Raw genomic sequence first — 20,131 nt, 5'->3', positions numbered from 1 at the left:
ACTGGGAAATGCTTAAGTTAAAGTACCTCAAAGTAAAGTCTAAGCACAAACAAACACAACAGATGTTTCTGTAAAATATTTATTCTGTTTTAGGCAGAACGATAATCTGAGTTCTGACGTCCAGAAGAACATCATGACTCGGTGAGACTGTCATTTCCTGTTTCCCTCTGATTGATCACTGAGTCAGCAGGAAGCTGAGGTCACTACCTGGGTCGTACTCCACTGAGGGCTTCCCCCTGAAACACACATCATGGTGATCATTGTCACTGGTGTCACTGGTGTTTCTTGTTTTAGTGGTGTCACTGGTTTCAGGTCCTGACTGTGTTACCTGGTGAAGAGTCTGGCCTTGGTGGTTCCCAGTAGCGTGGCTTTGTTCCCCTCCACCAGCAGCATGGATCCCTCCCTCAGACCCTGGTGATCACAGAGACGACTAGTCAAGCTAACAGGTCATGATACGAGTGAGGGTAGAATGGAGCCTGAGATGGATCGGTGGTTTGGTGCAGCTACAGTTAGGGGTTGGGGGTTACTTGCTTCTACAACCAGTTCTCACTCCGAAGTCGTCAAATACCTCCACTCAGTCATTGATATCGGCGTCAGACACCAATGAAAAAGGAAAGAGGTCATTTCCATCACTTTGTGTATTGTTATGGGAAATACATTTGGAACTGACAGTGAAAATGCCAGTGTCGTATTACTGGAAACGTTACGGTTTTGTAGGTTTCCAGACCAAAATGGACGACAGTTAAAGAATGACCCAAATACAGAAGAAAACAATTAGTGCTGTAGAAATGTACATTACACTGAATTTTTCAAGACAGCAATTAAACATGGAGATCACACTGATTTTACTGATATAGGAGACTTGGATTAACAGGGGAAGGAATAACTTCCTGCCTCACCAGGACACATGGAGTATCAAGTTCTTCATGGTACTGGGTGATCCTCTGCTCTCTGGTCTCCTGCACAAGAACCACAACACAGCCCATAATTATATTTGTTTAGTCTCTATTAATAAAGGTAGGCTGGATAAGTGATTAGCAGGTCCTGTGTGCAGAGGACACGTGGATGTACAGACAACTGTCACTGGATACTGGGACACTGTAGAGAACTTAAAAACAAGAAGATTCTCAATCAACTTCTGCAGCTACAAGGAGAGTCTTTTTACTGTGGTTTCTAGGCAGATTTATTTGCCTATTATTGATAATTACATCCTCAAAAAAGAGTTATGATTTAGAGAAGAAGTGCGATTTTGCCGCAAGTGGGAGCAAACAGGTCTCCTCAAGTGTATATCACTGCTGTAGCTCCCCCTGCTGACCGTATTGATAAGGTGCTTGTGTCATACACTTAATTGCAAGAGCTGAAAAAATCTGAACTTCAGCGACCGATTCGGGCCGCAATGGCCAATCAGCAGGGGGGCGTACTGGCGGACGTTCTCTCATCGATTTCACACACGTATGACGTGAGTCAACACAAAATATTCTAGCATTCAAACTTCCAAACAAATTTTCGCGTTGCATATGATGTGAACACAATGTTTAACTGCAGTTACGAGGTGCGTCGTTTTTTGTGTTTTCTAGACAGATTTATCGGCATCTATCCATGATAGATATCCAAGATAATTACAACCTCTAAAACTGTGTCACGCTGAATCTAACAATGTGTTTATCATGTCTGTGTGCTCAGATTTTACCGAGTTATGCCTCAGAGAAGGAATGTGATTTTGGGGCAAGTTGGAGCAAACGGGTGCTAAGGAAGTACCATAATCGCCTCGATGAGTGTGTGTCACTGCTGCAGCTCCCCCTGCTGACTGTGTTGATAAGTGAGCCTCAGAGAAGGAATGCGAGTTTGAAGCATCTTTTGTTTATGATTTCTCTTTTTTTTTCACAGTTAACTGAATATTTTTGGACAGGTGGTGGCACAGAAAACACGATATTGACACGTCACCTCGGGCTCTAGAGAAAATGAAAGACAGACTACGAAATACTTTAACACTGTTGGAAAACTTTAATCCTGTTTTAGTGAGCACTATGATAATATCATACAGAGATGATTCTGGAAAAGATCATCGCGCTCAGACATTTGAGTCAGCAGGTGACAGAGGGACGGCTGGTTATCAGTGTTCAAAGACTTCTGTTCAATGACTGTAAACTGTTAAAAACCTCCACAGTGTCAAACGTCAGGATGTTTATTTCAGTTTGCTGACGCTGCATTTCTTTTTGTTCACCAAGGCAGTTTTCACAGATTCACATGTTGAATAACTTCCTCCTGCAGGAACATCAGGCCGTTTGTTTCTCACTACAGCTACAGACTTTTAATCCTTCACAGCTGCTGACATGTCAAATCCCAAACAGCTTCTATTTGACCTGAGATGACTGATTAAAGGACGGTGAGGGTGGTAACTGGTATGGCAGGTAATCAGCCAATCAGTGACAGCCAAATTATCACCGCTCTCATTAATCAGCTAGGTGACAGAGTTCAGAGTTGAGACACTGTGTGTGTTTTACTGCGTCCTTATCTGCACAGTTTCCATTCTTTTAACAGACTCTGCAGCATAACGAAAAACAGAACGCAATAAATGAATGACACTCTGTAAACGTCTGGGAACTGAGGACATGTTGATATTTTGAAAGTAATTTTTTTCCTGTTCTTGAGTAATAGACGACATTAGTTGCTCAACAGTCCGCTGTCATATTTTGCACTTCATTATCCATCCATCCATTTTGATCCAAATATCTGGGGCCTGGTTGCGGGGGCAGCAGGCTGAGCAAAATACTCCAGACATCCCTCTCCTTAGCAACACTTTCCAGCTCCTCCTGGAGGATCCCGAGGGCCTCCTACCATTGGAACGTGCCCAGAAAACCTCTAACACCCCAGAGGATCCTAATCAGATCTTGAACCACCTCAACTAGCTCCTATTGGCGCGATGAGGAGAAACGCTGCTCTGAGCTCCTTACCCTATCTCTAAGGCTGCCCAGCCACCCTTCTGAGGAAACTCATTTCGGCATTGGTATCAACATTCTCATTCTTTTGGTCATTACCCAAAGCTCATGACCATAGGTGAGGGTTGGGACAGCTCTCTCTTCACCACAAAGGTCAGATGCAGTGTCCACATCACTGCAGAAGCTGCACCAAACCACCGATCCATCTCAGGCTCCATTCTACCCTCCCTCGTGAACAAGATCCTGAGACACTTGAACTCCTTTGTCTGACGCAGTAACTCTTTCCAAACCCAGAGTTGCAATCCACTGTTTTCCGGCAGAGAACTGTGACATGGGGCGATCTTTAGCTCAATTGGTAGAGCGTGTGTGCCCAATATAGACTACGTCCATTAAAGCAGCTGGAATTTGACTCCGACCCACGACCCTTTGCTGCACATCACCCCCCTCTTTCTACCACCTTTCCTGTCTATCTACAGCTGTCCTATCAACAAAGGCAAAAATGCCCAAAAAAGTGAAGTCGAGTGCTGACTTTTATCCCAACTGCTTCACACTTGTCTGCAAACTGCCCCCATGCATGCTGGAGGTCACGTTGTCATGAAACTAACAGAAACACATCATCTGCAAAGAGCAGAGATTAAATTCTGAGCTTCCCAAACTGGACCCCTTTCTCCGAAGTGAGACCAAAACAAACTTGTTCCATAAGGTCAGATTATTTTTCTCTTTTGCAGAAATGTTTCCTGATGGTTTGTGTTATTGTTCACGGCGCACGGTGAATATGCTCTGTTCTTTCAACACTAGATTGTGTTATTAATGTGCTAACTAGCTAACTAGCGTCAAGACTGTCTTCCTGTTTCCCCTTTTTGAATGATGATTTGATTACAGGCTACCGCTGTCTGCTGGTGTGGAGAGTTATTTCCTCTCATGCAGGTGCAGAATGTAAGTGCTGGTTGGCCGTCAGCTGTTGTGTTTGCAATGTGTTCATGTGCAACTTTTTGGCACATGAGATGATGCAACAGTCAGCGTTCTTTGCTGCTAGTTCTCTGAAGTCGGTTTGGTGTGTCTGGGCCTTTAAGCAGAGGCTGAAGTTTCCTGACTCACCCCCATGTGGCGGCTGTTGGGGTCGGTGTCCAAGTAGTGCGGGTTGATGTTGAAGGGGACAAGGCCGATGGCGGAGAAGGATGGAGGGTAGACGATGGGCATGTCATTGGTGGTGTTGATGCTGATGGTGGCCACGTTGGTGCCAGCACTGGAGCCCATGTAGGGGACACCGTCCTGGAGAGGAAGGGAGGAGGTGATGTACTTTATCCTTAATTTGTGTTTAAACAAATGACACCAGACTTTTGTTCTGTCGTGGATCAACTATAGTGACACTGTTTGTGTATCAGTCAGGATCTAGTGTGTGTGAGTGTGTATTTGTCACCTCCAGCACTCTCTTCCTGATCTCCGTCACCACCTTGTTGTCATAGAGACTCTTCAGCAGCCGGAAAGTGTTTCCTCCTCCTGCAAACACACACACTTCATTCATATCTACAGACACGCTACAGATGAACTGAGGACACAGGCTGATGTGGGAGGTGAAGAAAGGAGGGAGGTTGGAGTGGAGGAGGACATCAGCGTAGTTGAACCATCAACCACAGTGTCCCTGCTGCTCTGTTCTCCTGTTCCTCACCTATGAAAATGCCCTCAGCCTTCCGGACGGCATCAACGGGGTCCGAGGCCTCATGGATGCTGTGCACTTCATAACCTGGGCCAGAACGTATACAGACAAAACATTAAGAAAACACCTAGAGAACATCTCATCACATCAAAATACAAAGAATATATACAGGAAGTTAATATGAAATATAAGACGTACAGAAAGCATACAGTTTAAGGTCACCTCTATATAAACATTAAACTATTGGACTTTTCTTGTTAATAGTATTAGCCGGACATAACTGGCTGCCCGAGCTCAGTGACACTCTTCTCATTGGTCATGAACATGCGGAGGTAGAATGGAGTGCCCCCTGTCTAGATCTGGCACTTGGCAGCCCCCCATAAGAGCATTCATGAATGACCTAACTGTGACAGCAACTTCTGGCCCTGGCTGCAGATTGCTCCAGGAGGAGCGTGAACGATTCATCTTGTGGACAAGGATGAGTTTTAAACCCACCAAGTCCAGGTCTCTCATCCTGAAGAAGGGAAGAGTGGCTGACGAGTTCTGTTTCATCCTGGGAGGGACACAGATTCCAACAGTGTCAGAAAGATCAGTCAGGAGCCTGGGCAAAATCTTCAACAGTTGCCTGAAGGACGCCACCTTACTTCAGCAAACCAGGAACAACTTAACAGCATTGTTCACTGCTTTAGACAAGTCAGGACTCCAAGGCAAAGTCAAAGCCTGGATGTACCAGCATGGAGTCCTGCCAAGGCTACTTTGGCCTCTTCTAGTCTACGAGGTGCCCGTGACAACAATGGAGGCACTTCAGATAACAATCAGCCACTTCCTGCTAAGTTGGTTGGGGCTCTCTCGGTCATTAAGCACCATCACCCTTTCTGGGCATTCCACCAAACTCCCCAACAGCGTCCTGTCAGAGAAACTCAGGCACCAGAGCCAGGGAGCTGATGATGTATAGAGACTCTGATGTTAAAGTCGCTTTGGAAGGAATAACTGTGAAGACCAGCAGGAAGGGGTGGGCACATGAAGCGGTTGACAAAGCAGAGGTATGGCTTCAGCACAGCATCCTGGTGTGCAGGTCTGGGTAGTGGGAAAGGGAGGCATCAGCTAGTCCAGGATGAGATACAAGTGGAGGTGGAGGAAGAACGGTCCAGCAAGACAGGCGGCTGGTACAAGCAAGGTGTCTGGACCAGGTGGGAGCACATGGAGCAACACAAGATTACCTAGGCAGAGCTCTAGGGAGTAAAACCACTGCGAATCAAGTTCCTCATCCAATCCGTATATGGTGTTCTCCCAAGCTTGGCCAGTCTGCCCTGTTGGGGCGTGGCAGATGCTCCACCATGTCAACTGTGCCAGAGGAGGGGTTCTCTGGAGCTCATTCCTGGTTGCTGCCCAAGAGCATTGGGGGACAGGTGATACTGCTGGCGTCATGACCAGGTCTTAAAGGCGCTGACAGACACAATCAGCACAGTGATTCAGTACAACAAGAGTCGGCACGCCCCCAAACAGTTCATCTCCTTCGTCAGAGCTGGGGAAGGCCTAGACCTAGCTAGGCAAAGCCAAGCTGCTCTGGAGGGCTTCTTGTCACCACATGGGACTGACAGCTCCAAACTGACCCAGGAATACAGCTCAAGATTCCAGAAAACATCACAGCCTCTTCACTCCACCCAGATGACGGGCGAGGGTATCTGATGATTTAAATCCCGAAACACCCAATGACCCTGGGTTCGTCACTGAAGACGTGTCCAAGTAGCATCAGTAGGTGTATTTTAGAACTGGAACCAGAACTATGTCCTGATTTTGATAATGTGACACACATAGACATACCCAGAGTCTTGAACTTGTCCCTGGCAGTTTTAGTGTAGGCGTCTCTGTCATGTAGAGCGTACGGGACAAACAGAACCCTCTTCACATTTCTGAAAAATATAAACACACACTGTCAGCAGAACAGAGAACAGGGACAGAGTCCATTTAGAGAATGTCATGCTCCTTTTAAATTAAATCTCTTCACACAAGCTCCATTTAAACGCCCTGCATTTTAATGATCATTTAACTCCTTCAGATAAATAGAACGCATTACTACAGTGTCATGTTCTACAGTGTATGTTCTATTAACACTTGTATGTCGACTCTCTCCACACCAAACTCCATTGAAAAAACAGGCATTTGAATACGAACCTACAACGAGACCTCAGACTTTTAAGATAATTATTTACTCATTATTTAAATTAAAATATTAGTCATTAAGTGCTGCCTGTGCGCCGAACTTTGCCACACAACTAAAGATTTACTCAGAGTTATCAGACAGGTTCATAGAGACGTGCGTGTCTGCTGAGGAACACGGAAGTGTTAAATTGCAGGATTTTCGGTCGGAGTTCGTACAGGAGCTGCAGCAGTAAACTTACTTTCCAAAGAACTGTGAAATGTTGCTCTGACAGTGGTCCAGGTATCCGCTGCCGTGCAGGGTGGAGTTGGACACCAGCAGGAGTCTCCTCTTCATCTCTGGACGCACGCACACACACACACACAGCTCACACACACTCAGCTGGAAGCCTGCAGGAGTTTGTGTCCGCTGCAGAGTCCAGAGGTCCGGGGTCACAGTTCAGCTGTGATCCCGCTGACAGCAGCTCTCTGCCGGCTGTAAACCGGCTGTAATCTCCGCTGATAAAACACACACACACACACACACACACACACACACACACACACACACACACACACACCGACCCGCTGCTTGTCTCAGGCAGAAACCGTCAGCTCTGACTCTGAGCCAAACTCTCTGCTGGTTTATATCGTTTAACTTTTAGTTTGACCAAAACTTTATTTACAAACACCAGTTACAGTTTGTGTTTTCCATCGGCAGAAACAACACTACTACTTCCGGCACATTTCTTTCAGAATAAAAGCATCATAAATCATACATTTGGACAATAACTGCCAAGATTGAAATAAATATCAGATGTTTTGTTTAATTATCTTTTTCATTAGAAAAAAAATAGTAAACCCAGTTAATGATAACCGAAAAGTGTGATAAAATAATATGAAGGAAACACAAAAGAATAAATGAAGACAATAATGACGAAAACAATAAAATACTGTATTTTCAGAAATGTAGAATGTGAATTAATCATTTAAGTCATTTTTAAATCAAAAATGCAGCTCAGTGTTTAATTCCAGCTTCTCCAATATGATAATGTACTGCCTTTGTTTGTCCTCTGTGACAGTGAAGTGAATATCTTTAGTTTTGGACTGTGGGTCGAATAAAAAGAACACTGTGAAGACATCACCTTGGTCTGTAGGAAACTGTAGTGTCACTTTTTTTTGGTCATTTAAGGATCAAACAATCAACAGATTAATCAATAATGGAAGTAATAATTACTTGCATCTTTGGTTTATAATATTTTTATGAAATTTTAGAAAATAAAATCTGTAAAATCGTGAAGGAAAACATCAAATATAAGTCTGTCTTTTAGAAAAACTTTTTTGAAATAAAAGCAGTCCAAATATTCTGTGCAAATATATTTGGTCGTAAATATTTTTTTTTTGTTGTTGTTATACAGTTATATCCTCCTTTGAAGAGACAAAATGCCAGTGTTAGATGGTCGAAGGTCTCCATCGTACCAATCATTCATTAGTTAACAAAAAAGTACATAAATATTCCTGCAGGTCTATTCTCCTGAAATTCATTCATTCATTTTTATTTTATTTTATTTATTTATTTCATTTTTAAAACTTTAAGAAAAAAACGCTTAAAAACTCCTGCACTGCTTTTACTTTGAAGGGCATCTCCACGGAATAAACCTATACTTTTTTTCAGAATAAAAGCAAAACACACAAACAAAAAACGAATTCAACAAAAATGTAATAAAATAAAACAAGAAATTCTAAACGTTTTGAATCCGGCATATTTGTTATCATTGAATTATTTTATGCTTTAACAAAAAAAGTAATTATTTTCCTTATGTATTTATGCTCTGACTTAACAGGACATGTAAAATTGTAGTTTATTGTTTCAGTAAGTCTTTTTTTTTTTTTTTTTATCCTTTGAATCACTTACTTTTCCCTCAGTGAGTCAGAACGACTCAAACGTGGTCTGAAACAGGTCACTCCCAACAAAGCTTCAGATATATTTTTTGTCATTTGATTTCATGACTTCATTTCATATTAATTTCATTTGATATTTTTATTTTATTTTATTTTGACAACAAAGAAAGAAAAAGTTCTGCTTCATATTCAGTCATTTGACTGAAGTTACACCAGGTGACCACCAGGCGGCAGCAGAACATTAAACCTATCACCAGCAATCTGATCTCCTTAGGTCAAAAATTTACATTTAATCATTCTGTACACAAATACATGTCGATACTCAAACATTATCCTTTTACTAAAGCACTCAGTTTGAATCCAGTTAATAACGAGTTTTATAAAATCATCCTGTGTTTAAAATGTAAAAGGTGAAAATGAATGACAGCTATCAGATCAATGTTATGAACACTATGAAATATCTGACTGTACTACTTTGGTTCTTCTACTTAAATGTATATGAAACAGAATATTTAATCATGCAGCATCTTTACCTGTAAAATATCTCAACATATCTTCCACTTCAGGATTTATCACCCTCACCTGCAGCAGAGCCCCTGAAGTTTTTTTTAAATAGGCCTTTGTGAAAAACAGTTTCTGAAGAACATTAATGTGAATAAATATGTGTAAACATTTATTTTAATCAGACAGAGCCAGGCTAACTGTTCCCTCTGTTTACAGTCTTTATGCTAAGCTAACTGCTTAGCACATGAGTGTGATGTTATCATCTGATCCGACTCTCAGTTGGAAAGATTATAAATAATATTATTTCTCAAAATGTTGAAATATTCCTTTAAGTACCTGATAATGTTGAGGTGCTGGTCCTTTTCATGAGTATCTTTATTCATCTCACAGGCTTTTACTGTGATATATAACCATATTCTGAATTTTATTGTGAAATTCATGCAGGTAGATGTGGTGATTTAACAGAAGCAGTTTAAGTGTTTGATTACAGTGAAATACAGTAATTCTACAGGAGCATTCTGTTGAATCACAATTATCAAATGAACATAAACTGTAAAGTTACAGTTAAATTCAATAATTCACAGGAACATACTGTGATATCACAGTGATGCATTACTGCTACTGTGAGATCAGAGTATACAGCTGTCATGTCACAGTAATTTACTGTAAATGTACAGTCAGATATTTTACAGTGTGGGGAGTTTAATCACTGCAGTGAACAAAGAATAATACTGACCTCTGAAATGTGGAGTAGAAATATAAAGTAGCATTAAATGAACATTTATTCCAGAAAAAAAATGTGTTAAACCACAATAAAAATCCACAGTTAAAAATAGAGCCGTGTAATGTTACACTGAGTTTGTGTGGCTGCTGCTTCATATCACTGTGCTTCATCATAATGTGACTGATGAAGTGGAATAATCCTGTTAGAGCTCCACGTGTCTCCGTGTGTGTGTGTGTGTGTGTGTGTTTGTGTGTGTCGGCTTCATTAACTCTCAGTGTGACACAGCTGGGATATAAAAACATATCAAAGAGAAATGGTGACGATAATGAAAAGTGTTACATAAGAGAAAAAGAAAATAAATTAATAATGATATTATGTGATGTTTACAAAGCGGGGAGAAGGCATTTTGAATAAATTTTTTTCAGGCACTGAAGAGGAACATGTTTTTTTATTTTGGCTTGGGGGAGGGGTCAACCTGGTCTCACTCCGAAGTCGTCAAAGTGCGGCACTTGTAGCGTCAGACACTGACGAAAAAGCCATCCTTTAACATCAGCAAGACACGCAGCCAGTCACTGTTAGAGTTTAACAACGCTCGGTGGCGTCAGGGGAGAAACACGGCGGGACAAGAACAAAAGTTAATGCGACGAAAGTCCAAGTATGGTGGGTGGGTCCAACAAACACTGACTTTCACCCGAGAGAGCAGTGTTTGTGTCCTGTAAGATCATAAAGCCAAACCCTGCATGTTTTCCTTTAACAAAATCACCAAAATTACACCATTTATCAGCTAGAAACTGTAAAAACAGAAATTGCTGATAATAATTGTTGGATTTTGAAATGTCAGATGGTCCTTGGTTGTATTTTGTGATTAATTTACTGGTGAAGGGGTATCGGTGGATTAGTGGATAGAGCAGGCGTCCCATGTACAAGGCTGTTGTTGCAGTGGCCGGGTTCTCTCCCCCTTCATGCTTAGCTGTCCTGTCAATTAAAGGCAAACAAATGCCCCCAAAAATATCTTTAAAATTTTTTTGCTGGTGACTTTTACAGAAAACATGCCTTGCAAATTTTTGCAGATTTTCCAGACTTTGTAGATTTGACATTTCTAACGAAAACATGCAGGTTTGGACACCATGTTTTTTAAAAACCACCAATGTTGCACCATTTATCACAGCCAGAAACTATCGTTGGATTTTTTTTAAATTTCTGACGGTCCTTGAACACATCATGTGTGACAAATGCTTCCATCAGAGAAAAAAAAAAAAACAAGAGAAAAAAATCTGATCTTAAAAAGTGATATTTCATCAGCATCATTTTATTCAACATCTCATTTAAAGTTTGGCCAGAAATAAACTATTTGTACGACAAGAGTGGAAAAACTGAGGCTTTTTTTAACTCTTCAACTTTTAACTTTCAGACAACAGAGGGTACGTTTTAAAAATCTAGTAACTAATTTATGGTGGAGGGAGGGTCATGGATTTTCTGCCAGCCACTCAGGGAGGATCAAGGAAAAAATATTTTTTAAATTAAGAAATAAATTAACAGCCCCTCCCTTCCTGTGATAAGTGAAGAACAGTCCCTAAACGAAACAAAACATAAAAGGACTCTCGGTGAAAGTTTTGTTGTTCCTCCTAATGTAATGGACAGTACTGAAATGCTTTCATTCTTCACACTGACATTAATTAGATTTTATTTTCTTAAATTTTTTTTTATTTTTATTTTAAATCTATCTATCTATCTATCTATCTATAGATAGATAGATAATGCAATAAATAAATAAAGATAGAAAAAAATGTATGTTTAAAAAAATATATGAGAATTGTTAGAAATAGGTGAGCTCCATCTCAACAGCATTCAGATGCTGCTACGTATAATAATGACCCAGGAATAAACAATGATGAATGTGAATATCATTTTGCATCATGAGTACTTTAACATTTGATACTTTAATCCTGCAGTTTGCTGCTAAAACTTCTGTATTTTAAGATGTTCTTTATAATAGAGTGCGTTTTTTTCATTGTGGATTAAAAATGTTCAAATAAAAACATATAATTAAATGTTGTATTTTTGAGGGTTAAAGTATATAAAGTAAATTAATTCCAGCTGGACCAGATAAATATTAACAGTAATGTTAATTAAAGGCTAATGCAGGAGGTCTTTATGATACCGGAGCTGCCTGGTGAGTAGCCTACTTTTACTTTTGATACTTTAAGTACTTTTTGTCTGAAGTACGGACTGAAGTATTTTTATTGTGATATTGTTCTGAGCAGTAAAGTGATGATCCTGTCCTGATAATGAGACACAGTCTTCATCATCATCATCATCATCGTCATCATCACCTTCAGCAGCAGCAGTCCTTCTTCAGTGGAAACACAGAGGCAGCAGCGGGGGGCGGGGCTTAACCACATCTGGATGAAAAACATCTGGACTCTCTCTATTCAACGTTACATACATGAGAGGCTCTGCGCTGACACCGGGGCCCAGGACCGACCGACACACCGACAGACGGACAGACGGACCCAGCAGCGGACAGACAGACCGAGCTCCTGCGTAGTTTTGTGGCCGCAGATGATGGCTCGGTGCCGGACGCTTTGGACCGGGATCCTCGTCCTGCTGACTGCCGGTGAGTGCTGCCTCTTCGCCCCGCTTTTCTCTCTTCTCCTCCGTGCTGAGTGGAGCTCTGAGGCCGGGCAGGAGACCCGGGGGACCTGGGACAGTTTGCTTTAGAGAGAACAAAGTAAAAATACCAGTATAACAAAGTAAAAGTACTCCAGGACAAGTTAGAGACCTTCTGTTAAATCTTACTAAAGTAAAAGTACATAAGTATTGACAGCTTCATCTGAAGAGTAAAAACAGTACAATAAAGTAAAAGTTCTCCAGGACATTTAAAAGTCCTGCTTTCAAATCCTACTGATATTAAAGTACACAAGTTATTTTTACCTTCATGTAGTTAAAGTACACAAATGCTTCATCAGGTAAAAGTACACAAATATTTAAAGCTTCATCTAGCAACAGTAGTAAAAGTACTGCTATTCAAGTCAAAAGTCCTGCCTTCAAATCCTACTACAGTAAAGTACACAAATACTGTCAACTCCCTGTAGTAAAAGTACACAGGTATTAACAGCTTCATGGAGTAAAAGTACACAAGTATTAACAGCCTCATGTAGTAAGAGTACACAAATATTAACAGCTTCATGCAGTAAAAGTACACAAGTATTACCAGCTTCATGCAGTAAGAGTACACAAGTATTACCAGCTTCATGCAGTAAGAGTACACAAGTATTACCAGCTTCATGGAGTAAAAGTACACAAGTATTACCAGCTTCATGGAGTAAAAGTACACAAGTATTACCAGCTTCATGCAGTAAGAGTACACAAGTATTAACAGCTTCATGCAGTAAGAGTACACAAGTATTACCAGCTTCATGCAGTAAGAGTACACAAGTATTACCAGCTTCATGCAGTAAGAGTACACAAGTATTAACAGCTTCATGCAGTAAGAGTACACAAGTATTAACAGCTTCATGGAGTAAAAGTACACAAGTATTACCAGCTTCATGCAGTAAGAGTACACAAGTATTAACAGCTTCATGCAGTAAAAGTACACAAGTATTACCAGCTTCATGCAGTAAGAGTACACAAGTATTACCAGCTTCATGCAGTAAGAGTACACAAGTATTACCAGCTTCATGCAGTAAGAGTACACAAGTATTAACAGCTTCATGCAGTAAGAGTACACAAGTATTAACAGCTTCATGGAGTAAAAGTACACAAGTATTACCAGCTTCATGCAGTAAGAGTACACAAGTATTAACAGCTTCATGCAGTAAAAGTACACAAGTATTACCAGCTTCATGGAGTAAAAGTACACAAGTATTAACAGCTTCATGCAGTAAAAGTACACAAGTATTAACAGCTTCATGGAGTAAAAGTACACAAGTATTACCAGCTTCATGGAGTAAAAGTACACAAGTATTACCAGCTTCATGCAGTAAGAGTACACAAGTATTAACAGCTTCATGCAGTAAAAGTACACAAGTATTACCAGCTTCATGGAGTAAAAGTACACAAGTATTACCAGCTTCATGCAGTAAGAGTACACAAGTATTAACAGCTTCATGCAGTAAGAGTACACAAGTATTAACAGCTTCATGCAGTAAAAGTACACAAGTATTACCAGCTTCATGCAGTAAGAGTACACAAGTATTAACAGCTTCATGCAGTAAAAGTACACAAGTATTACCAGCTTCATGCAGTAAGAGCACACAAGTATTAACAGCTTCATGCAGTAAAAGTACACAAGTATTACCAGCTTCATGGAGTAAAAGTACACAAGTATTAACAGCTTCATGCAGTAAAAGTACACAAGTATTAACAGCTTCATGGAGTAAAAGTACACAAGTATTACCAGCTTCATGGAGTAAAAGTACACAAGTATTACCAGCTTCATGCAGTAAAAGTACACAAGTATTACCAGCTTCATGCAGTAAAAGTACACAAGTATTACCAGCTTCATGCAGTAAGAGTACACAAGTATTAACAGCTTCATGCAGTAAAAGTACACAAGTATTACCAGCTTCATGGAGTAAAAGTACACAAGTATTAACAGCTTCATGGAGTAAAAGTACACAAGTATTAACAGCTTCATGGAGTAAAAGTACACAAGTATTACCAGCTTCATGCAGTAAGAGTACACAAGTATTAACAGCTTCATGGAGTAAAAGTACACAAGTATTAACAGCTTCATGCAGTAAAAGTACACAAGTATTACCAGCTTCATGGAGTAAAAGTACACAAGTATTACCAGCTTCATGCAGTAAGAGTACACAAGTATTAACAGCTTCATGCAGTAAAAGTACACAAGTATTACCAGCTTCATGGAGTAAAAGTACACAACTATTACCAGCTTCATGGAGTAAAAGTACACAAGTATTACCAGCTTCATGCAGTAAGAGTACACAAGTATTAACAGCTTCATGCAGTAAGAGTACACAAGTATTAACAGCTTCATGGAGTAGAAGTACACAAGTATTACCAGCTTCATGCAGTAAGAGTACACAAGTATTAACAGCTTCATGCAGTAAGAGTACACAAGTATTAACAGCTTCATGGAGTAGAAGTACACAAGTATTACCAGCTTCATGCAGTAAAAGTACACAAGTATTAACAGCTTCATGCAGTAAAAGTACACAAGTATTACCAGCTTCATGGAGTAAAAGTACACAACTATTACCAGCTTCATGGAGTAAAAGTACACAAGTATTACCAGCTTCATGCAGTAAGAGTACACAAGTATTAACAGCTTCATGCAGTAAGAGTACACAAGTATTAACAGCTTCATGGAGTAAAAGTACACAAGTATTAACAGCTTCATGCAGTAAGAGTACACAAGTATTAACAGCTTCATGCAGTAAGAGTACACAAGTATTACCAGCTTCATGCAGTAAGAGTACACAAGTATTAACAGCTTCATGGAGTAAAAGTACACAAGTATTAACAGCTTCATGCAGTAAGAGTACACAAGTATTAACAGCTTCATGCAGTAAGAGTACACAAGTATTACCAGCTTCATGCAGTAAGAGTACACAAGTATTAACAGCTTCATGGAGTAAAAGTACACAAGTATTAACAGCTTCATGTAGTTTAAGTACACAAGTATTACCAGCTTCATGCAGTAAGAGTACACAAGTATTAACAGCTTCATGGAGTAAAAGTACACAAGTATTAACAGCTCCATGCAGTAAAAGTACACAAGTATTGACAGCTTCATGTAGCAACAGCAGTAAAAGTACTGCAATTCAAGTGAAAAGTCCTTCCTTCAGATCCTACTACAGTAAAAGTACAAACATTTCTTTAGCTTCATGTAGGTAAAGTACACAAATATTTCTCCATGCAATAGAAGTATCAGTATTATGTAGTTAAAGTATTAGCGGTCAGTGTGCTGCAGTATTGTAAAGTTCAGGTCAACATGTCCATGTGTCCAATACTTTTTACTTTATGACCTGCAGAACCTGAGCCGGACTCTTGTGTTTACAGATGATGAGCTAATGTTAGCATGCTAACACGCTATATAATTAGATGGTCAGCATGGTAAACATTTTATCTGCTTAATATTAGCATTAGCATTGTGAGCATGTTAGCACTGATTTTAAAGTTTAGGCTCATAGAGCTGCTGATTTAATGCTCCTTTTTAATTTCTGCATTTTATCATTGATGAACTACTGTAGTATGTTACATTACATTATATTACATTACATTACATTATATTATTTGGTCTAAAGGTCTCAGTGAAGTGTGATTTGAAACTGAAGTGACATGAATGAACAGATGAACCGTGTGTGCGATTAAAAAGCAACTTATTATCTCACATCTAACAAAGAGCGAGTGTATCTGAGAAACACAAAAACACACACACACACTTCTTGGCTCTGTCTTAAGACTCTGGAGAAGAGAGCGACTGGCACTGAAAGAAAGTGTGTGTTTGTTTATGTGTGTGTGAGTGTTTTATTTGTACTAATGAGGACAGTGAGGTGACGTGGTGATGGCCTGATGACTCCACACACACACACACACACACACACACACACACACACACACAGCTGCTGATAAATATCTAATAAATATCTGTGTGTCAGCTGTTACACTGGAAAGACACTTATTTTGAGGTACTTGTACGTGACTCAAGTATTTCTGTTACTTTATACTTCGACTTCACCTCAGAGGGAAATATTGTACTTTTATAACATATATATTGTCAACTTCAGTCAGTAAAAGTACACAAATATTCAGTTTCATGCAGTAACAGTACAAACAATGTGTCATGTGACTGCAGTTGGTTCACATCCAGGTCGGAACACCTTCTCACCACAAACGAACCGCAGCAGAGTTGGTTTGTAACCGGACTGAGACCACCTCTTCAAGAAGGTCTCAGTCCCGTTGTTTTGGTGCACACCTGAGTGTGACTGCTGTGTTCACACCTGCCCAAACGAACCGCACTGAGGGGGCAAATGAACTTGAGATCAATTGAACCGAACCAAACAGGGCAGGTGTGAAAGCAGCCTTAACATGCCGTCACACCCAACCTGTTTGGTTCGGTTAAAACAAACTCAGAACAAACTCAGTCCAGTTCATTTGGGCTGGTGTGAAAGCTGCCAGTCGAACACTAGTGCGGACCAAACAACTGAACCGAGACCACTTGAAAAGGTGGGTCTTGGTCCACTTCCAAACAGACTCTGGTGCGGTGTGTTTGTGGTGTGAAAGAAAACGAATCACTCATAAGATTTTATGAGAGCAGATATGTCATTTTAGCAACAGCTAAACCAATAACAAATCCATCTGCTGATCATCAAATCTGTCCACGATCTTATCACTGATCCTGAAAAAGGCCACGTATACCCGGTAACCTATTTATGCTAGTGCATATGTGTAACCATGGTAACACATATGCATGTTAGTGAGGGGATTTTCCCTGATTAAAAGGTTGTTGAAGCTGCCATCAGTGTATCCGACTCCGTGTGACAGTGATCCCGCAGTACGAAACCCTGAATCATTACTGTCCAATCAATGAGTTACCTGTCAGTCAGAACTTCATATTTTCTCCTTTGGGTTTGTTTGCAAAAGAGACAGTGTGAACAGGAACTGAACCAAAACTAGAAATGAACCTAACTACAGATGTGAAAGAACCCTAACTTGTGACTCAGGGTGCTTTCACACCTGTTGTTTGGTTCATTTGGTCCGTAACTCATATTACAGCTTCTAAACACATTTGGTATCCAGCTCAGAGTCTTTCACTTCTTGTTTGGAGGATTTTCATCCATTCTTCCTGCAAAAGGCTTCTAGCACTGTGAGATTCTTGGGTCGTCTTCATGCTCTGCTCTTTGAGCTCTATCCACAGATGTTTAATGATGTTTAGGTCGGGGGACTGTGAGGGCCTCGGCAAAACCTTCAGCTTGCTCCTCTTGAGGTCGTCCATTGTGGATTTGGAGGTGTGTTTAGGATCATTGTCCTATTGTAGAAGCCATCCTCTCTTCGCCTTCAGCTTTTTTTACAGATGTTGTGATGTTTGCTTCCAGAATTTGCTGGAATTTAACTGAATCCATTCTTCCCTCTTCCTGTGAAATGTTCCCCGTGCCACTGGCCGCAACACAAGTCCAAAGCATGATCCATCCACCCCCGTGTTCAACAGTTGGACAGGTGTCCCTTTGCTAATTGTGTCCAAAAAGTTCTGTTTCAACTTCATCAGTCCACAGGACTTGTTTCCAGAAAGCATCAGGCTTGTTCTGATGTTCCTTTACAAACATCTGACACGGAATTCTGTGGTGAGGACACAGGAAAGGTTTTCTTCTCATGACTCTTCAATGAAGGTCATATTTGTCCAGGTGTGTCTACACAGTAGAACAGTGCACCACCTCTCCAGAGTCTGATAAATCTTCCTGCAGGTCTTTTGCAGTCAAACAGTGGTTTTGGCCTTTCTAACAATCCTATGAGCAGCTCTCTCAGAAAGTTGTCTTGGTCTTCCAGACCTCAACTTGACCTCCACAGTTACTGTTAACTGCCATTGCTTAATGATAATATGAACTGAGGAAATAGCTACTTGAAAACACTTTGCTACCTTCTTATGTCTTCTTCTGCTTTGCTAGGCAGCTGTTAAGAGGAGCCCATGACTGCTGATTGTTGGGACAAGGTTTCAGGAGTCAGAGTATTTATAAAGCTTTGACATCTGCATCACCTGGCCTTTCCTAACAATGACTGTGAACAAGCCAGAGCCCTCACAAGCTAATTAAAGTCTGAGATCCTGGTAAAAGTTGTCTGAGAGCTCAAATGTCTTGGGGTGTCCAAACTTTTGCATGGTGCTCCTTTCATTTTTTATCACTCTAAAATTGTGCAAAACAAAATGAAAACACTGATCTTGCTTAAAACATTGAAAAGCATGTTTCATCTTTATCTTCATGTCTTTCGGAGATCAGTTCACCCTCTACTTACGCAACTATTTACAGTAAAAGACATTTTGACCAGGGGTGCCCAAACTTTTGTATGCCACTATGCCACCACTGTCAAATAGTAACATATATACACTCACCAGCCACTTTATAAGGTACACCATGCTATTACTACGTTTGACCCTCTTTTTAATTCGTGGTGTCATAGATTCAACAAGGTGCCGGAAACATTCCTCAGAGATTTTGGTCCATGTTGACATGATGACATCACACAGTTGATCCATGATGAGAATCTCCCGTTCCAGCACATCCCAAAGGTGCTCTATTGGACTGAGATCTGGTGACTGTGGAGGCCATTGGAGTACAGTGAACTCATTGTCATGTTTGAGATGATGTGAGCTTTGTGACATGGTGCGTTATCCTGCTGGAAGTAGCCATCAGAAGATGGGTACACTGTGGTCATAAAGGGATGGACATGTTGGTTAGGCCAAATTCTGACCCTACCATCTGAATGTTGCAGCAGAAATCCAAGCTCATCAGACCAGGCAACGTTTTTCCAATCTTCTATTGTCCAGTTTTGGTGAGAAAACCCGTGTGAATTGTAGCCTCAGTTTCCTGTTGTTAGCTGACAGGAGTGGCACCTGGTGTGGTCTTCTGCTGCTGTAGCCCATCTGCTTCAAGGTTGGACAAGGTGTTGTTGCTTCAGAGATGCTCTTCTGCACACCTTGGTTGGAACCAGTGCTTATTTGACTTCCTGTTGCCTTTCTATCATCTTGAACCAGTCTGGCCATTCTCCTCTGACCTCTGGCATCAACAAGGCATTTTGGCTCACTGAATATTTTCTCTTTTTGGGACCATCCTCTGTAAACCCTAGAGATGGTTGTGCTGAAAATCCCAGTAAATACTCAGACCAGCCCGTCTGGCACCAACAACCATGCCACATTCAAAGTCACTTAAATCACCTTTCTTCATCATTCTGATGCTCAGTTTGAACTTCAGCAGCTCGTCTTCACCATATCTACAATTAAACTAAATGCATTGAGCTGCTGCCACGTGATTGGATGATTAGCTATTTGCGTTAACGTTCAATTGAGCAGGTGTACCTAAAAAAGTGGCTGGTGAGTGTATATAAAGACATTGTACACTGTAGTATTTCTGCTTTGACTTCAGTAAAACATCTTCACATCACATGTTTGACCTGAAATAATGTTTGTGCTACTACAGAGCGTACAGAGTTAACTGTTCGACCACATGTCAGGCAGAGTGTCAGCCTGAGAGAAGAGACTGAAGTTTTTATCTGAAACACTTGAAGTCTTTTCTTGTACTGGAAACG

At 40.7% G+C, this 20,131-nt stretch overlaps 2 protein-coding genes across 2 annotated transcripts in view; one reads left to right on the top strand and one right to left on the bottom strand.

Annotated features, from left to right (window-relative positions):
* Window positions 1-65: 65 nt before the first annotated feature.
* LOC117251008 (alpha-aspartyl dipeptidase) lies at window positions 66-7,239 on the bottom strand. Its single transcript, XM_033616961.2, has 8 exons — window positions 6,999-7,239; window positions 6,421-6,509; window positions 4,609-4,683; window positions 4,360-4,439; window positions 4,038-4,211; window positions 900-959; window positions 329-411; window positions 66-236 (listed from the first exon to the last, which is right to left on the bottom strand). The coding sequence occupies exons 1-8, from the start codon at window positions 7,091-7,093 to the stop codon at window positions 176-178; spliced, it is 717 nt and encodes a 238-aa protein (XP_033472852.2). The 5' UTR covers window positions 7,094-7,239; the 3' UTR covers window positions 66-175.
* A 5,057-nt stretch (window positions 7,240-12,296) lies between these two features.
* tgfbr2l (transforming growth factor beta receptor-like) overlaps window positions 12,297-20,131 on the top strand; it is a 22,371-nt gene continuing 14,536 nt past the window's right edge. The window contains 2 exon segments of the mRNA XM_033616967.2: window positions 12,297-12,336; window positions 12,339-12,482. Of these exon segments, the coding sequence (XP_033472858.2) occupies window positions 12,312-12,336; window positions 12,339-12,482 (169 nt within the window). The 5' untranslated portion in view covers window positions 12,297-12,311.

Source organism: Epinephelus lanceolatus, chromosome 14 (assembly GCF_041903045.1).
Source record: "Epinephelus lanceolatus isolate andai-2023 chromosome 14, ASM4190304v1, whole genome shotgun sequence".
Taxonomy (NCBI): domain Eukaryota; kingdom Metazoa; phylum Chordata; class Actinopteri; order Perciformes; family Serranidae; genus Epinephelus; species Epinephelus lanceolatus.
Note: the sequence above shows the minus strand (reverse complement) of the source record. Positions and strands in the feature narration are given on the sequence as shown.

Coding starts and splice junctions, on each gene's coding strand:
- LOC117251008 (XM_033616961.2), bottom strand. CDS start 7,093: ATGAAGAGGAGACTCCTGCTGGTGTCCAACTCCACCCTGCACGGCAGC. Junction 4,684..6,420: donor GGACAAGTTCAAGACTCTGG/GTATGTCTATGT, acceptor GTTCTGGCCCAG/GTTATGAAGTGCACAGCATC. Junction 960..4,037: donor CCAACAGCCGCCACATGGGG/GTGAGTCAGGAA, acceptor GTTCTTGTGCAG/GAGACCAGAGAGCAGAGGAT.